At 50.1% G+C, this 17,199-nt stretch overlaps 2 protein-coding genes and 1 long non-coding RNA gene across 4 annotated transcripts; 2 read left to right on the top strand and 1 right to left on the bottom strand.

The window, feature by feature from the left end:
• Window positions 1-95: 95 nt before the first annotated feature.
• On the top strand, window positions 96-2,273 carry SH3BGRL3 (SH3 domain binding glutamate rich protein like 3). The gene is made up of 3 exons (XM_068917717.1): window positions 96-344; window positions 750-917; window positions 1,352-2,273. Exons 1-3 carry the CDS (start codon window positions 96-98, stop codon window positions 1,415-1,417), a joined length of 483 nt encoding a protein of 160 aa, XP_068773818.1. The 3' UTR covers window positions 1,418-2,273.
• Window positions 2,274-2,294: 21 nt separating this feature from the next.
• UBXN11 (UBX domain protein 11) lies at window positions 2,295-17,187 on the bottom strand. The gene is given in 14 exon segments (XM_068917715.1): window positions 2,295-4,070; window positions 4,073-4,185; window positions 5,387-5,533; window positions 6,312-6,379; window positions 6,617-6,720; window positions 7,931-8,051; window positions 9,571-9,648; window positions 9,993-10,210; window positions 11,642-11,756; window positions 12,233-12,309; window positions 13,341-13,395; window positions 14,151-14,251; window positions 14,611-14,703; window positions 16,857-17,187. Coding segments are annotated over 14 exon segments (1,566 nt in total). The 5' UTR covers window positions 16,990-17,187; the 3' UTR covers window positions 2,295-3,927.
• LOC138062056 (uncharacterized) lies at window positions 4,196-14,761 on the top strand. 2 transcript variants are annotated; one of them, XR_011136045.1, is made up of 5 exons: window positions 4,196-5,015; window positions 6,178-6,393; window positions 9,714-9,959; window positions 12,753-12,993; window positions 14,630-14,761. It is a non-coding gene; the product is annotated as an uncharacterized lncRNA (long non-coding RNA). The 2 variants fall into 2 exon arrangements; XR_011136044.1 differs by lacking the exon at window positions 9,714-9,959.
• Window positions 17,188-17,199: the final 12 nt, after the last annotated feature.

The raw sequence follows: 17,199 nt of genomic DNA, 5'->3' as shown, positions 1-17,199 counted from the left end.
AGCTGCGGGGCGGCGGAGCGAGGAGGGAACCGGGCCGGCCGCACGGCGCCTGGCTGCGATGCGCTGGGCGGCTGCGCCCCGGCGGCGGTGCGGGGATGGGGGCCGGGAGTGGCGGCCGCTCCCCGGGGCAGGGCCGCCGCCGGCCCGGCCCCACCGATGCCGCATGCCCGGGCCCGCCGGCCCCATTGGTCCCCGCAGTCACATGCCGGGCGGCGGCGGGGCCGCCCGCTCCTTTCCTCCCTTCCCTCCGTGCCTCCGTCCGCTGGGCTGCGCGCAGGGAGCGGCCGCGATCCAGCATGAGCACCCTCAAGGTCTACAGCACCTCGGTGACCGGCTCCCGGGAGGTAAGCGTTGACGGGTGCAGGACTGGGCACCCTGGGGCCCCTCTTCCCGTCTCAGGGTGGGTGTCTTCCCCCCCCCCCCCCCGTGGAGCTGCGAGACCCCCCCTCACCCCCCACCCCCCCCACACTCCCGGGTGTGCCCTCTGCATCATCCTGGTGCCCCTTCCCCTGCCCAGGGACTGCCCCATCCCCACCTTCCTTCCGTTTCATCTCATGCTGGGTTCCCGCCACACAGGGCCGAGCCTTGTGGCCAGCTGGAGTCTGGACCTTGGCCCATAAGGAGCAGTCACTCTGCAAACACTGCTCTGAGTGTCTCTGGCACACTGGTTGTGCACACGCAGACCTTTGGGCTCCTCTCCAGCCCTGGTCCCAGCTCCCGATAACCTGCCTCTCCTGTCTGGGTTTCAGATCAAATCCCAACAGAGCGAAGTGATCAGAATCCTTGATGGGAAAAATATCAAATACGAGTTGGTGGATATCTCCCAGGACAACGCTCTCCGGGAGGAAATGAGGGCCAAGGCAGGCAACCCCAAAGCCATCCCGCCCCAGATTGTCAACGGAGACCACTACTGCGGGGTAAGGCGCGAGCTCTGTGCTTGGGAATAGGCACCATGAAACCTGGATGACAGGGAACAATCCTGTCTCCTTGCTTCTGCTACAAACGGAGTGTCAAGATGCCTTTCAAAACACATTTCTGATGAGGTGCACAGTCAAGGCACTCTCTGGGTTATCATGCTCTTGGAGCACAGTGGCTTGTAAAAAAAATGCTGCCAGGACCATCACCGTGAGAGCTGGGTGACCCATGGGAGGTAGGGCTGTGCTGGACAGGGCTGTCCATGCTTAGCCCCGTCATTGTCTGCCTGAATGATTGACGCCCGAGCTGTGAACCAGTTTGTGCTGGGTGCTCAGGGGATCCTGCGCTGCCTGCCTGGAGGGGAGTCTGTGGCATGCCAGGCTTTTGAGCTGTGCGCTTCTTGCTTTGTGAGCAACCGTCTGGCTTCTCTCTGCAGGATTATGAGCTCTTTGTGGAAGCGGTGGAACAAAACACCCTGCAAGAGTTCTTGAAGCTGGCCTGAGCCCTGGGTTCCCCTCCCGTCCTGGACTCTATCTGCATTCCTGAGTGCCCTCATCTCAACCACCTTCACTTCCAGGTTGTCAGTGCTGTCCTGGCACCATGACCTGTATCCCAGCACAGGGAAACCCATGACCAAAACTATCATTGCAGCTGTCTACGATTCCCTCCCACCTAACCCTGCTATCATCTCAGAGGGATCCAAAGAAAGTCTGATGCTCGCTGTGCATCGCCTTTGAACAAAGCTGGGCCTGGCTCACAACGCAGCTTCCGGTGCCTCTGTAAACAGCAAAGCCTCTCGGGCTGTGCGAAGTGCAGTTGTCCATCAGCCCTCTCCTCTACAGGGAGAGCTTCTGCTTTAGAAGGGAAGGGCTTAGGGCTGCATGTTACTTCCCACTCCTCATGGTTGCTGTTAAAAGTATAAATCCTGCTGCCTCACTTCCTTTTCATCTCAACTGCAGAGATTATGGCAACTAAGTTGATTTTTTTGGTTTGTTTAAATTCAATGCAGAAATACTGCACAAAGGTGGGGTCTGACTGGCCACCATGGAGCAGGCAAGGGCTGGGAGCGTAAGGCTCATGTCACTCAACAGGCAGCTTTGGTGGGGACAGACGGGCCTAGCACTGGGACTCGTGCTGCTCCATTAGTGCCCTCTGCTCTGATGTGGTGTGAGGGCTCCCTCCTGAGCATTAATGGCTCAAGGCTGCTCCAAAACAGCTGATGCTCCAGCTGTCTTATCTTTCTTTTTTGAGTTGGCTTTTTGCAACCTGGACCAAGTGCATTTTTGTTTTCCTGCCAAAAAAGCAAGTTTATAACCAGTGTTGTCTTCCAATATGCTATTAAATGTTACTGTACCTTTCACATTGGTACTTGTGGGCTTCTTTTACATTGGTTTTATTTTGACTACAGGCTTAACATCATCCTACATAACAATTCTGAGTCAGTTCCAGCTTGGAGGAGCTGAGTCAGTTGCACTCATTGCTGCAGCCTGACATAAAGACCTTAACTCCTTAGATCGCTGTTGCTAATCAGAGGCTTGCAGGACTTGCCAGAATATCCTACAGTTCAGTAGTGACAGTTAACCTCTCTCAGGTGGTCCTCTCCTGTGCCTAGTAAGAACAGCAGTTTTGGGGAGGGACAGCTTCAGCCAGACACACGAGCAAAAGACAAGCCCAAAAATTACCTGGTTGGGTATAGACTGGCTCACAGCTGAGGGGCGATGGGAAAGGCTGCCCTATAGCAGGGTTCCCTGTGTGCTCCTATGCCTGTTACAGCTGGCAAAAGGAGAAAACTAACTCACAGCTGCAGGGATCAAGTCACTGGTCATGGGAGCCTGCAGAAGTGGCTGGCACACACTAGCGGCCATTTCCTGTATTTGAGCTGTGCGCAGCCCAACTGCAGTCAGAGGGGTTATGGTGAAGCTAAGCCAGGAAGTGCTGTGGGCATCTTCTCCTCTTCCAGGGCTAACTACTGCTTTGAAACTTAATGTAAGTGGAAACTGCTACTAAGTGCTTCTTGGGAGTCTTTAATGAGGGCTGGGTGGCGGCGTGTGCTGGGCCACTGCTAAGAAGGAACCTGCCAGAAGGTGCTGCCTCACGCAAGTGGGAGTGTCATCAGCTGGGAGTCAAGTGGGAACTCGTCATAGCTGAAACGGGAAGAATGTGCTGGGAAAGGGGCCCACAGAGCACGGCCCCGGCCCATGGGAGAGGGAGGGAGATGTTTTGCTGGGGATTGAGCAAAGAAGAGTCGAAGGGATTATGCTCTCCAATGACATGGTGTCCTGTTGCAGCAGCGTAGCTCCCGGATGCAGCAGGCTGCCGGGGGAGGAAGGGCAGCCCAGTTCAGCGCTGCTGTGTGCTGGCTCGGCACAGCTGTGGGCTGTGAGCCTCAGCCCCACTGGATCTGGGGGCTGTCCAAGGGAAGGAGTTGTTCACGTACAGGAAACCCAGTAGCAGGATCTCCTAGCTGAAATGAGCCTGGCTCAGTCCCAGCATTACAATGGCTTGAGGCCTTGTGGTTTAGCTTTACCAGTGAACGTATAACTGAGCCTGTTTCTCTCCTGGTGTAAGTGCAGTTGAAATCTCTGGGGAGCAGCTGTGTGTGGAAAGCAGATTGACCCTGGCTGTTTGTCTGTCCTGCCCAGATGCGATTGCTGCTAGAGAATCCCTGAGCCCAGCTAAGTAACTGCCTGGTACTGGTATAAAGCTGGCAGCCTTTCCTGAGCAGAGATCAGCCGATATAACCTTCAACCGAGGTGAGCAACTAGGCCTCTGGTTTGAGCTCTACCTGACAGAAATGCCCCAGTGTGTAAGGAGCCCACCTGTCTTGGGGGAAAATACCTGCCTGCAAGGCAGCAGGACTGGGCCTGGCATGTGGCACCTCTGCTGAAGGGAGAGGCCAAACCGATGCCTCGGAGCTCTCCTCTCTGCCCCAGGTAATCGTGCTATGAAACTAAATCTAGAAAGACAACCCTCTCCTCTCTATTCCCAGCTTGGGGAGAGGTTATAATTTGGCTAACTGCCCAAGACAACTCCTTCCTCTTTCAGAGACCAGCCCAGTCCTGACAGGAGGAGCAGCTGGAATGGCAACTGTCTTGCTAGAAGCTGTTGAGGTGTTTGCAGCCCTGTCCCCCCTTGCTGGAAGGGGTCTTTTCTCGCAGCAGCAAGGAGGCATGAGGGGTCAGGCCACAGTCCTGCAGGCTCTGGGAGTTGTCCGCGTACACCCTCTGGGGAAAGGTGCTGATGATCTCATATGACTCGGAGTCTCCACCCCTAGGAAAGAAAAGCCCAAATTTTCCCCTTTGGCGCAGGCTTATATGAGCTCAGCACAGGCCTGTAGGAGCCTGTGGAGCCCCGTGCAGGCCCATAAAAGCCTGTGGAGCTTGGCACGGGCCCATACAAGCTTGGGGCAGACCCGTGCAAGTCTGTGGGGGCCTGTACAAGTCAGTAGGGCCCAGTGCGGGCCTGAATGAGCTTGGCATGGGCTCATAGAGCCTGGCACGGGCCTGCACAAGCTCGTAGGCCCTGTTGCAGGCCCGTGCGGGCCTGTATGTGCTCAGCGCGGGCTCGTATGAGCCCATAGAGTCCCGTTCAGGCCTGTAGAAGCCTGTAAAGCCCAGCAATTTTCCTCTGCACAGGATCCCCCAAGGTTTTGCTCCAATGCTCTAGCTAATCCAGCTGCAGTTATGTAAGAGCAGAGCGGGGGAAACTGTTTTACAGTCACAGACCAAGCAGAAAAAGGGCTTCCTGTCTTAACTGCAAACAACGAGGCACAGAGCAGCTGCTTCAGCCTGCACAGCTGCAGCAGGGAAGGACACGCTTACATCCCAACAGTGATGAGCTCTTCATGGGCCTCAAACTGAGGCCAGGGCTACAGGCCACATCACGAGCTGGGCAAGGGGGAGAGCAAAAGGGTCCCCTCAGCAGCCTAGAACTGCCCCCACAAGGATTTGTGAGTCCTTGGGCAGCATTAAGTGCGTTAGGAGATAGAGCTGGCTGAGCCAAGGATGGTTTGTCCCACAGCTGATCTGTCACCCAGGCTGAAGGCTGCAGCTTAGTCTCCAGGCTGCACAAACACCTTGGGGAACACTGGCACTAGTCAGGTGAGTGCTGCTGAGCAGCTGGAAGGAAGTGCTGGAAGGCAGTGATGGAGCCAGGTGAGATGGGAATTTTGAGAGGACAAAAGAGACATATCTCTGCTGATAGGTCAGTTTTTTGGCAGAGGTGGGATGTTAAATGCTCTAGACTACCTGACAGTATTTCCTAGGGAGCACCTCTGCTATTAGGAAGAGCCAAAGGAGCAGAGGATGCCTGGCTCTTCCTGGCATCTGGGACTGTAAGGCTGAGCCCTGCTCAGCTCATGTTGATCTGCTTGAAACACAGCTCCAGGGCCGGGAACAGCAGCTGCGTAACCTTCCTGGGGGCTTGACAGAGTGGGGTAGAAAGCACAGAGGGGCGGAAGTCCTAGGCCTACCTGGTGTGGGTGAGGTGTTGGCGCAGGTCCCCTATGGTTTCTGTGAAGAGCATCTTTACAACGTATGTCTGCTCCCCGGTCTCAGATTTGATCCGGAGAGTGCAGATATCTGGGGCAGGAGGCTCAGCCTCTTCAGCTGTCTTCACCCTGGAGGTCAGAAAACCTTGTTAGCTGAGGAGCAAGGACTCTGCCACCATCAGATTGAAAGCTTTATTCAGTGGGTAGGGTTGAACAGATTCTGACATGCCAGGGCGATCCAAATAAAATGGGGGAGGCTGAAACAGGATCAGCACAGCCCTGTCTCACTGCAGGCAAACAGACCGACCCACAGACCAAGCTGTTACTTTGCTTTCACTGCTTAAGTGTTTTGCAAAGAAGGTTGCTGACCTTTTTTTGCTTTTTTTATTTTAGATTAGGGCTGTTGGGTAAGTACTTTGCTCTACTTTTTTGATTAAAATTAATCTGCTTGGGGTTTTTTCATTAGCTATTTGGGTCCTATCTTGCCCAGAAGACTGAGTGGAAAAGTGCTGTTCGTGTGACCCTCCGCTTGCTCATCAGTTTCCTGGAGGGATTCTCCTATTTAGCATGACGGCAAACAGCCAAACGGCTTCTTAGATGGTTTCAAACTCTTAGCCGTGGCTTGCTGTTGTGAAAAGTATTTACCTGTAAGTAAGTAATGTTTTGAACAACAGAAGCCTTTGTTAAAGATGTAAATGATAGCAGGCTCACCATAAAAAAAATTCGGCAGTCTTTCCCAAAAGACCTAGCTTGGTCTGTTTTTTATTTCTAAGGTGGAAGATAAAAGGAGTGAAAAGAGGCAAGTCCATTTACTCTCTCTGCTCAACTCCCTGAAAAAACCTGCAGTGACAAAACAGGAGGAAGATAAGAGCCTGATGTGGCAGAGACGGAGGGTCCATGCCTGTACCTCTTCAGGGCAGACAGCTTAGGTGTCTCCACTCGGATCACTTCACTGCTCTGCGCCCCATCAGAGCCCTGAAAGCAAATAGGTGAGTGTCAGCCACTGCAGGCTCTGCACAGAGACAAAGCAGTGCTAGAAAAGCCTGGGACTAGGTGACAAGATGCCACGTGCCCTGTGGTATAGCCTCTTTGGGGAGGAGGAGGTTATGCAGAGCTGACTGAGGCTCAAGGAGGAGGTGCTGCACAGGGTGCTGAGCCCCAGGAACCACAGCCAGACTCATGTTGTGGACAGGGCACAGGGCCCGCTCGTACCTGCAGCGTTGCTCTGATTGAGTCTCGGACAGCGATCGCTTGTCCTCCACGGATCAAGGACTTAGGGAGTTTGTTCAGAAACTGCTCCAGTGAGAGTTTGGGACCTGTCAGAGCAGAAGGGAAATGTATCCATGTGACACCTTTTTGACAAACAATTTTCCATCAGAATATGCTGATTTGGTGAAAAAAGAGACCAGAATAGCCAATAGGGAGAGCTCTAAGCTCCTCTAGCTATGCTGAGACTGGTTCTTCTTGGTCTCCATTGTTGAAGCTGTCCCACTTTCTGGTCCACTGAATGTCTGACTGTCAACAAAAGCAGTGAGTGACTGTGCAGCCTATTTAATACAGTACACAGCTGGGATGGGCAACTGGCAGGAACTGGTTAGCCCTGCTCTGAATGGGGAAAGCTGATGAAGCTATGGGAATTCTTACAAACTTGGAAAATTTCATCTTGTGAGGGTGTATTTGTAGGTATCAGTTCCCTTCGGTGTGGTGTCACTGAGCACTTATTTATTACCACTTGGATAAAAGAAACATTTAGCACAGCTTCTATTTGTGAATGTCCTTGAGATCAATAAGCAAGTAGTACAGTGTTTACATATATATAGGATGATGACATTGTTGCTGATGACTAATGCAAATGTACAGATTATGTGGTTATACATGCACAAAACTAATACTATTTTCTGTCTATATGACTGAATGCATTTTGCTTTCCAAACAATGACAGTATCTGGCAAGGTACTGCTTAAGCAGACTGCGGGAGTATAGAAGCAGAATGAGGAATCTGTGCCCTGACTATATATACCATATCCTCTCATGAAAGTTTGAAGAAGAACCATGCTGTTTTTGGAACAGTTAAGATGGGTCTGTTTAAAGATGTCTACCTTTACAAATGGAGCTTGTATGGGAACTGAAGGGGTGTTTGCAGGCTACTCTCCCCCATGTCTGCGTGGTTCCCTCAACATCTTTGGATGCTGATGATATAGGTGAAGCTAGAAGGAGCTGGGTCTTTCAGAACTGGGGGGGAGGAGTGTCAAGCATGTTTTGGGAAACCTGCTGATCTGGTCTTTTAAGGCTTGACATGCCTCATTCCTTAGGAAGATTTAGTGATAAAGAGGACACCTTGTGTACTGGCTGGCTCCCAGCTTTTGAAGCAACACTGGGGCTACAAGGGGGAGGGCTTTCACTCAGAAATGTTGTCTTCCTGAGACCCTACACGTTCATTTCTTGCTAGCTGGACCACCCTGGTAAGGTTTAGATTTTCCTCCTTGGGACTTGGCTGTGATTTTCCAGGCAGGTTTAAGAATTTACCTGGGATCTCGGTGGTTTCCTGCACCTCGCTTGATTTTGAATGGCCAACCACTTGGCCATGGCCAGGAAAACTCCCTGGAAGGCATCTCTCCCGAAATACCACGTCCCTCTTGTCAGTGACCTGTTGAATGAAGGCTTTTTGCTATAAGCAAATCTGACTGCTGCCCTCAACCAGTTCTCATTGCATCAGAGCACAATAAAACACAGGAAGAACAACCAAGAGTTGTAAACCCTAAATGAAACTGAGAAAGCCAGTCCCTGTCAAGCTGGTCCGCCTATCAAAACTCAGTGAGATATGTTTTCAGCTCCTACAGGCTCTCAAAGTAAATTCTGGCTGCTTCCTGAAGTCCAGAACTCGTTGAAGGCCCGTGCAGACTCCAGAGTGGTCATTCATCCATCTCAACAGGCACGGGAAAGCTGCAAGAAATGTGCTTGGCCTGACCTTTCCCTCTGTGTCTTAGTTTCCACACTTGAACGTGCTCTCCAGGTGGAAAGTAATGTGTAAGCAGGTTGGGGGCGAAGAGGGATTTACTGCCAGACTCGCACTGCAGTTAGGCTCAGCCAGTGCTGCAGGAGAAGAGATGAGAGCTGGGGGGACTGCCAGAGCGCGCTCTCAAAACAAGGGAGAGTGCCAGTCTGAGGCCCCCCAGCAGCAGGGGAGAGGTGTATCTCTATCTCTAGGTATATCCCATCTCTAAAATAGGGACAGTCTTTCTGTTTGGGTTCTGTTTATGTCCCTTTTACACCCTCTGGCCAAATCAGAGTTGGATGAACTCTGTGTATGTACTTACCCCAGCCTACAGTACCGTTCTGTGGCTTCTAGTCCTGGTCAGCTGTGCAGGGCTTATAGGGAACCACAGACCCAACAGCCTTGCAACAGTTCTTCCTCTCTCACCTGACTTTCCAACCACCATACCTACTATCTCAGCTTGGCTGAAGTAATATTTGCCTATGCAGTTGTGGCCTGCGTTCTTCATGGCAGTAGGTAGGTGTACCCCTCTGGCTGGGCCTGCTCTTCCAGATACGTTTGAAGACCTAGATTATAGTCCTGTGAGGCTCTTTCTCTTTGCCTGCTTTCTGCCTGAAAACATGGCCTTTTTTTTTTTTTTTTTTTTGCCATTTCTGAGAAATCAACAAATGGAGCCTAAAAAGGACCTCAGGTGGCCAAAGGCATTTAGATTATGGCAAAATCAACTTTTCCTACTTCCTTGTGAGACATTTGTCTGATCTGTTTTAAAACCTTTCCCAGTGGAACTGCTCGAGAAGTTTTTCTCCTTTTTGTTACACAGCTACTCGGATGCTGCACACACTGCTTCTCTTCTACAAAGCCTGTTATGCTCTCAGAAGTCTTGTTCCAAGCCACGATTCACGGAGGTAAAGAAAGCGTTCAGTCCCAATGCACAAATGGTCACTTATTTCCTGTAATGGCTCTAGCAGGTGTTGTTTCTAGCCACCCTTTTCCCAAGACACACGTGCAGGGAACTTAGCTGCTTGTAAGCTGTGTTCAGAAACCTCAGACTTCATTTGCTGTGGGGACGTTCTAGCAGATTGACAGTGGAAGAAACCTGAGCACTTTTCTTGGGGAGCAAAGAGAGCAATTTCTTTCAAAAAGCTGATGGAGAGAGCTTTGCACTGCCTACCTGTAAAGGAACACCATTGGGGTAGCGTGTCTGCAACTCTGAAGGGAAATAGCCATCCATGATATCCTGTAGGCATTGCTGAAACAAAGCATAAGAGCCTCATCACCATTCCTCATACTTTGTGTTTGTCTCATGACTAATAGATTCCTCCTGGGCTGCTCCTATTGGTGTTACTGCAGTGAAGAAAAGTCTGCATCGAAGACCTAGATTTCCCCATCTCTAAAAGTTACTGTACCAAGCAGGAAACAGTCTTTCAAGGCATCATGGGAGCATAAGGGCGAGGCTCGGAAGTCTCAATAGCTGCTCCTTTTTAGGACTGGGATGAGCTCACAAGCCCTATTCTTATTGCATTCTCTTCTGAGACTTGGTGGAGGAATACCACGATGGCTGTAAGTTGAGTTCCCCCACAAACTTCTCCGTACCTGTGTAGATGGTTCCTCGTAGGGCCGAAAGGGTCCATTGCACAGGATGATCCCATTTTGATACAGCATAAGAGGGAGGGCTTCTGGCTGTCTCAGTCGAGCACCCCCAGGCATGTGCTCGATTTGAGAAATGCCTTCCCCAGCCAGGGCATTCAAATCCTTCACGTTTTCCAAAATTAAGTCAAAATCAATCTGGTGTTTTGAAGCAACTGCTTCACCTGTGGCAGAAGGAGCTGAGTTATGAGGGGAAGGAGATGCCAACTAAGCAGTTTTCACCTCTGTGGGGACATATTCAAGGTGCATTTGAATTCTAATATTTTTTGGGGCTGTCTGCTGCCTTGCAAACGTTTCACCTTTCTCATGTTTGCAAAATGTGGTGCAGCAACACTGCTGCGGTGCGGTGCTGTGCTGCCAGGTTTACATGGGTGTGTACAAAACCACAAAGGCAGGGCAGCAGGGAAACAGTCCACTGGTTAAAAGCTGACAGTAACTCCACAGTCAGCTAAAGTCACAGCTAGCTGTTCTGTGACCATATTCAGATCCTTGTGTTTGCTTGTAATTTAATGAGTGTTGTCCCTTAACATGGTGCTGCAAAAATGCACAGAGGGAGTAACCTGTTGTCTAGATTGGGTAAATGGACCAGGCTGGACTTGCTGAGGAAATGCCAGTGTAAACACAGCTGTCTGTCTGCTCTCAGCCACCAGCAGATTTTTCTCTCAAAAGCAGTTCCCTCTCTCACAGAGGGAGATATTGCTGAGTATGTTTGTTTCGGTAGGGTGAAGCAGTAAAAGTGCTATGGGACAGAAGAATGAAATGAGAAGAGGAAATGAGAGTAGAGATGCAGGCAGAGGTGGGGCCCAGGGCCTTTGTTATTTTTCTGTTCTGCTTTTCAAAGATCTGGTAAAGAGGAGAGAAGAAAAGGGGTGGAGGAAATCAGTTAAAAAGGGGTAAGTGAACTGAAAATCAGGAAAATTATTTCTGCTACGTTCCCGATCCTATCTCCTCCTGCCTCTAAGGGAGGGGAAGATTAATTAGCCAGTATTTGCACAGTGTTCAGGAGGCAGCGTTGGCTGTAGAGCCCAAGTGTTATTGTTTTTTTTCCCATTAGCATTTCCTAGGAAGCTATTGCCAAATAGCCTTGGACTCCATACAGCACAATCAGGTCCCAATTAAACCACTCACATGGCTGAGGGGAGGAAAGGCAAACAATGCTCCCTGATGGAGCAAGACAATGTGGATAAGTTACTACAGCTACTATATACACAAAGCATCCGATTCCGTTTTCCACCCGTTTTACATCAGTCTTATTAGAGCAGAATCAAGCTTCAAACATTTAGGGGTACATCAACTCTTCAGAAAACAGCTGCTATGAGGGTATCCTTCCAAATGGTTGAGCTACCGGGTTTTCTCTTCTTCCCTCAAATGGTGTTTATAAAATATATGCATATAACATATCAACATTTGGCCTGGCCTAGCTTCTGTTATATTGTTCCATGTCTCTCGCCCTGAGGTGGGCTGATGCGAAGACCCCAGCACAGGATCACAAGTTCTAATGACCTGCTCATCTACTCTAGGAAGCATTGCACCTTCTCTAAGCATACAGCAAGAGCTAGGACAGCTGCTGCTTCAACAAAGCGCTGGCGCTTTACCTGGCTTCCAGAGGCTCCTTGCTGGCAGCTTTTCTTTATCCTTGAGTGATTCTGAATCTTCCAGCTGTTCATGACTCTCTCCAACCCAAATCAGACCATAGTCATTTAGAAACCGCTGTGTTAAGAAGAGGAGAACACAAGTCAGTATTGTAGGCCCAGAACCTCAGAAACTAGAACTGGAAGCCTGAGTGTATGCAGCTGTGACTGTGGGACACAGAAGGGGAGGTGAAAGTGAAGGAAGGCTCCTCGTACAGTTATTTAGCCCTGTCAGATAGACAAACTCACTGACGTAGTAGCAGCAGACTAAAGGCAGAATGAAACTATCCTTAGTGATATAGTAGTCTCCCAAAGCTCTGGTAGCGGCAAAGACGACAGCCCTAGAAATCAAAATGAGGCAGCTCAGAGGAGGCACAGACATTTGTGTATGAAAAACTACTAGCTCCCATCCAACCTATTTTTAATTTTCAGAGGGGTGAGGTAAAGATTTGTGACCATTAATCCAGCCGCTTGAGGAGAGTCAAGGAATGCAGGACTGGAAGAACTCAAGCCAAAGGTACAGATAGCTTAGAGTAAGCAAAGCAAGAGTCTCACCTCCATCTCCCAGACCTGGGTCTGCAGCTGAAGGCACCTCGTTTCCAGTTTCTCTGCTCTGGATGAGTCAGGAGCATCTGACAGGGAAGACTTGTTTTCCTATCCACAGCCTTAAAGAAGAGCTGCAGATAACCCATGTCATGCAGTGCAGATGCCCCAGCAACCTGCCTGCACCGTAAATGAACTTGAGCCCATAAGCCACAGGAGCTGAACATGAGCTCTATGTGCTGTCCCTGACAATTCAACTTGTAGCGCTCTGAAAAAGATGTGGAGAGACTAAAAGATACTTGTGAGTGATAATGGTGAGGTCTTATGCTGCAGTAAGCTGATGTGAATGGTGCTGTTAGCAATTACACAATGGGGATTGCTTGGCTTACTTGGTCTCAAGGGACCTACTCAAAAATCAGCAGGTGTCCACTAAAGCTGGATCCATAAAACCAGGCTGAATGGTTGGAGCAATGTATGATGAGGTACAAAACCCATGTGTCCTTTGACAGGTATATTCTTGTTCTCTGCTCAGGAAACGGAGAATCCGTCACATCTTTGTGCTAATAAGGTAGCTCGGCCATCATAGGAAATGCATCTGGGCTCAACTGGAGGGGGTTATTGGCTTCCAAGGAACTGAGTAGAGGAGCAAGAACTGCGGAGTGACTCACTCAAGGCTGGATTCAATTTGGAGCTAGGCTGTCTTGCAGGACAAGTGAACCTGGACCTGAAAGAACTGTTTGAGACTCCAAGTAGAACTTTGGTTTTGCTTAGCTGTGAGTAGCCCCGTTTTTCTAGTCTGTTTAAATTCCACGTTGCTTATTGTTCTTTTCTCTGACCAGTGTCAGGTACCTGTGTGGTTATTCTATGCTTATGGAAACTTAGTGACACAAAGAAATTGGGTCAGGAAATAATGTATTGTGCTGCACCAGAAAAGCAGAGTAACAGATGCACATATGAAGTAAGGATCTGCCTTGGTAAATGGCAGCGTGTGTGTATAACTGATTTAAGGCAAGGGCAGGTCAGAAGTGCTAGGTCTCCTGGTACTGCAAGAGAACAGGTTTGGAGCTCTGTGGCTCTCCCACAAGTAGGAGCAGGATGCCAAGAGCAGAGCAATTTTTACCTTCTCCTTTCTGAAGGGTCTTCATCTTCCCCTCAAGTTCAGCAATCTTCCTGTCCTTCAGAACCAGAAGAAATAATGACCATGTTTAGCTCCTCTACTTTCAGTACCTTAAGGTACAGTCTGCATAATCAGTCCTGGCTGAGTAAGTCAGTAGTGCACACACTCCCACCACACCCAGAGATAGGCAAAATAAGGGTTAGAAGGGCTGTTATCTCATCATAAATACCTTAATTAGACTCAAATGAAAAGTGGGATATAATTACACTGCTCCAAGAATAGATAAGGGACATGCTGACCTACCTACCCCCTCCTTGTCCATCTGTGCAAGAGCTGTAGGATATATGGGCCCATGCCCTTGTGCTCCCTTAGGCACAGTTCATAGTCTGACCCGCAGTAAGTGACAAATCTAGAAACTGAACCAGCATCTCTGTAGTCATAACTTTAAAAATGCTATTTATTCTAAACTGCAGTTAGGCGAAGAGGCCTGTTCAGGGATAACCTTGCCACCTGAGCAGCTGCTGTTTCAGAAAGCAAAGGGAAGAAAAGTCTGAAGCCAAACAGCTAAAGATATTAGGGAAAGTGTGCTGAGATTCATTTCTTAAAGCCATAGCAGGCTCCGCATAATGGACTGTCACGTCGCCCGGCCCAAGGACAGATGACTGCTCTGTTGGGTTGTTTCTGTAGTTAACGGAGCAGACTACAGATTAACTTATTTTAGCTCAAACTAGGTCTGAGCAGGTATATCGCTACTGTGGCTTGAATTGTTAAAGTAGGACACAGAACAGGCCCTATAAGGGCCAGGATTTTTACCTTCAATTGGATTTCCTGTGCTTGTTTCTTTACGTTTTGTTCCAACAGAGCAATTTTTTGCATCATGGAGGAGATGAGCTCCATGTCAGTGGGAGCTGCACCTGAAAGCACAAATGCAATGTATTACCCCTTTAAAACAGCAATCAGTATCGCAGGCTTATTTTCACTGTAGGGCATCTTATGCTCAATGCGTTGCCGTATTTTCTGAGTAGAAGACCCCCACACAAGAACTTGTGTTCTGCCACAGCAAGTAGGGCAAGGGGTCCTTTGTGGGTACTGTGTATAAATCCCTTGGCTCCTGACTGATGAGGAGAGGGCTGTGCCGCCAACGGCATGCTGTGTAAGGTGCTGATGTACATTAGGGGAGGACCACCTGAACCAGCCCTGGTCTGGGGTGTTGAGTCCACCCATGTCACTGAGAAACTGATGGCTTGGCTTCCTCTAATCCTTGAGATATTACCCTGCATATTCTTTTTCAGTGCTGTCCCTGTTGAGCAAGAAGGTAGACTGCCTTGCACTGGATTCTTTGTCCTAGGAGAGAGGCTGTCATCTTCTGAGAAGAAGCATAAAAAGCATGAAAGAAAGAAAACAGGTCAGCATTTCGGACACAACTTCACCGGTACCAGGTAAAGAACACATAGGGGTTACGCTGAGGAAAAGAGAGGGCAGAGGAAAGTAGAGAGGCCCAGTCCACTCCCTCTCATAAACACTTGCAAAATAATGAGTGTATGAGGGCACTTATTTTATAACACAAGACCCAAGGGAAGGTACAATCTAAGCAGTTGAGAAGAGTGAATACAAAATAGGGCTGCCAAAAAGAGACGATGATGCTAATTTAGAGCATTCTGCGTTGCACAGTAAGGAAGACCAGTGGTAGATTTGAGCTGTTTTAACAAGAGTACAACAGTCTGGGACTAACTCTTGTGGATCTCACAAATTTCACCAAGAGAGAAAAGATATTTTTTGCTCTAAGATCAAGAAATAGGAAGGATATTTCTTAAAATGGAACTGTAAAACGAGATGAAGCTAAATGAAACTAGGTAAGTGTTCTAGGGCTTGCTGAGAATGTGGAAGCCATTTGTAACTTATCTGGTTTTGAACATATGTGAGAGAGAGAAAAATGGAGGACAGGAAGAGAGCTACAAGCCACGCAAAACACACAGGATGTTAAGAAAAGCCTTACCAGTGGAAGCAATGTCCTTAGATAGCTCTGTTGTTTTTATATATTCTCTCCTCTTATTTTTAGAAAAACAACAGGCAGATTAATTCAGTAACTGTTGGAGGACTTGCTTGATGGGCAAATTTTCAAAATGTAATTGCAGACTGTCCCAAAAAGCCCATACTGTACATTTTCTCATCAGCCCATCTTCCCAGTCCACATTGCCTGCTTTCTGGGCTGAGTGGGTTCACACACAAACAGCTAAATCTGTGCCTTGTAGCAGCAGCTGAAATCCTTGAGTTGCAATATGTGTTAACTGTCTGAGATGAGAGAAAGGTGAAAACGATATGCCCGTGCTATGCAGCCAGTGTTAACTGCTTCAGTCTAGGAAAATGATATCGCTTGTAATACCATTGCAGTTGCATTAAGCAACACTAATCTGCTTGAGACTGAGAAAACATAAACATGATATGGACCTGTGCTAGACGTGACTGTCCAATATTCCTAGTACCACCTGGGGATCAGTGTGAGCCAGAAGGCAACAGAATTGGCAGTTTGGGGAATTTATTCTAGTTAGTACCGTTGATGAGACTGTTATTGTTAGGCCCAGTACTAAACTGCAGTGCCCCATACTGCAAAACCAAAATGAAATCCAAATAAGAATAAATACCTCTGTATTGACTGAGTTCATAGAAAGCTGATAGCGATCAACTTTTTGAAGGATCATAGACAACAAGAGACAGCCGGTGGGGTGACACTCTGCTGGTCTCCACATAATTATCATTGGTCCTTTGATTATAGCCTGGTATCAAATAAACTAAAACAACACGACTCAAGAACGAAGACGTGTTAATTTGATTTACCCTGGAGTGCAAAGCCGCAGCAGGAGTTTAGGCTTTAGCTGCTCTCCCAGGGAGGGAGGAGGAGAAGTCATGATTTAAACGTTAGACGGCCTCAGACTCTGGGGAACGAAGACAGCGTTACCTTCCCGAGATGCGCAAGGGACGGAGGGTGCTGCAGCAGGGGAGGCAACACCGAGGGGAGCAGGTACCGCTCGACGTAGCCGGCTGCCGCCCGGCCGCGAGGGTCCCTTCGGGGCAGCTCAGAGCGCGTCCTTTCGTCCTCCCAAAGCCGCGAGCCGGTCCCAGGCCCAGGGATGGGAGCGTGTACGCGCGTTAAGGGGGAGTTGTGTGCATGGCGGGGGGGGGCACCGCTGGGTGTGTGTATGCGTTATTGGGGGGGTGGGCTGTGGGCATGGGGGGGATCACTGTGGGTGTGTAATTGGGGGGGGGTCCCTGTGTGTATGAAGGGGAGATCAAACCGTGTGTGTGTTACAGGGGGTCACAGTGTGGGTTTGGGGCTGGGGAGTCCTGTCTGGGGGGGGGGCATGACGTGGGGGGGGCACCCCGCTGGGCGGTACGGGGGGGGGCACACTGTGTTTGGGGGGGGACCCCTATATTGTGTAAGGGGGGGCCCACAAGGTGTGTGGGGGGGAGAGGTCCTTGTGGGGGGAGTCGCACCGTGCCCCCCCCCCGCGCAGCACTCACCCCCCCATCTCAGGCACGGCGACGCCACCTTGTTTACACGCGGTTGCCGCGGCGACGCGAGCCGCGGGGATTGGCTCCGCCTCGGCCACGTGGGGGGCGGGGGAGGCCGCCTGAGGACTACATGTCCCAGCATGCGCCGCTCCCCCCCATCCTGAACCCCCCCCCCCCCCGGCCCGGCGGCGGGCGGGAAGCGGGGCCGTTAGGAAATGGCCGTCGGGCCTCCGCGAGGGGCCGGGCCGTCCCCCGCGCCGGCCGGGCCCAAAGGCCGCCTTTCTTTCACCTCTCTGCCCCCAAAATCACACACGCACCCCCCCCCCCCCGGAGCCGTGTTTTCCAACCTCTT

This window comes from Struthio camelus, chromosome 23 (genome assembly GCF_040807025.1).
Source record: "Struthio camelus isolate bStrCam1 chromosome 23, bStrCam1.hap1, whole genome shotgun sequence".
Taxonomy (NCBI): domain Eukaryota; kingdom Metazoa; phylum Chordata; class Aves; order Struthioniformes; family Struthionidae; genus Struthio; species Struthio camelus.
This window is presented reverse-complemented; position numbering and strand designations above follow the sequence as displayed.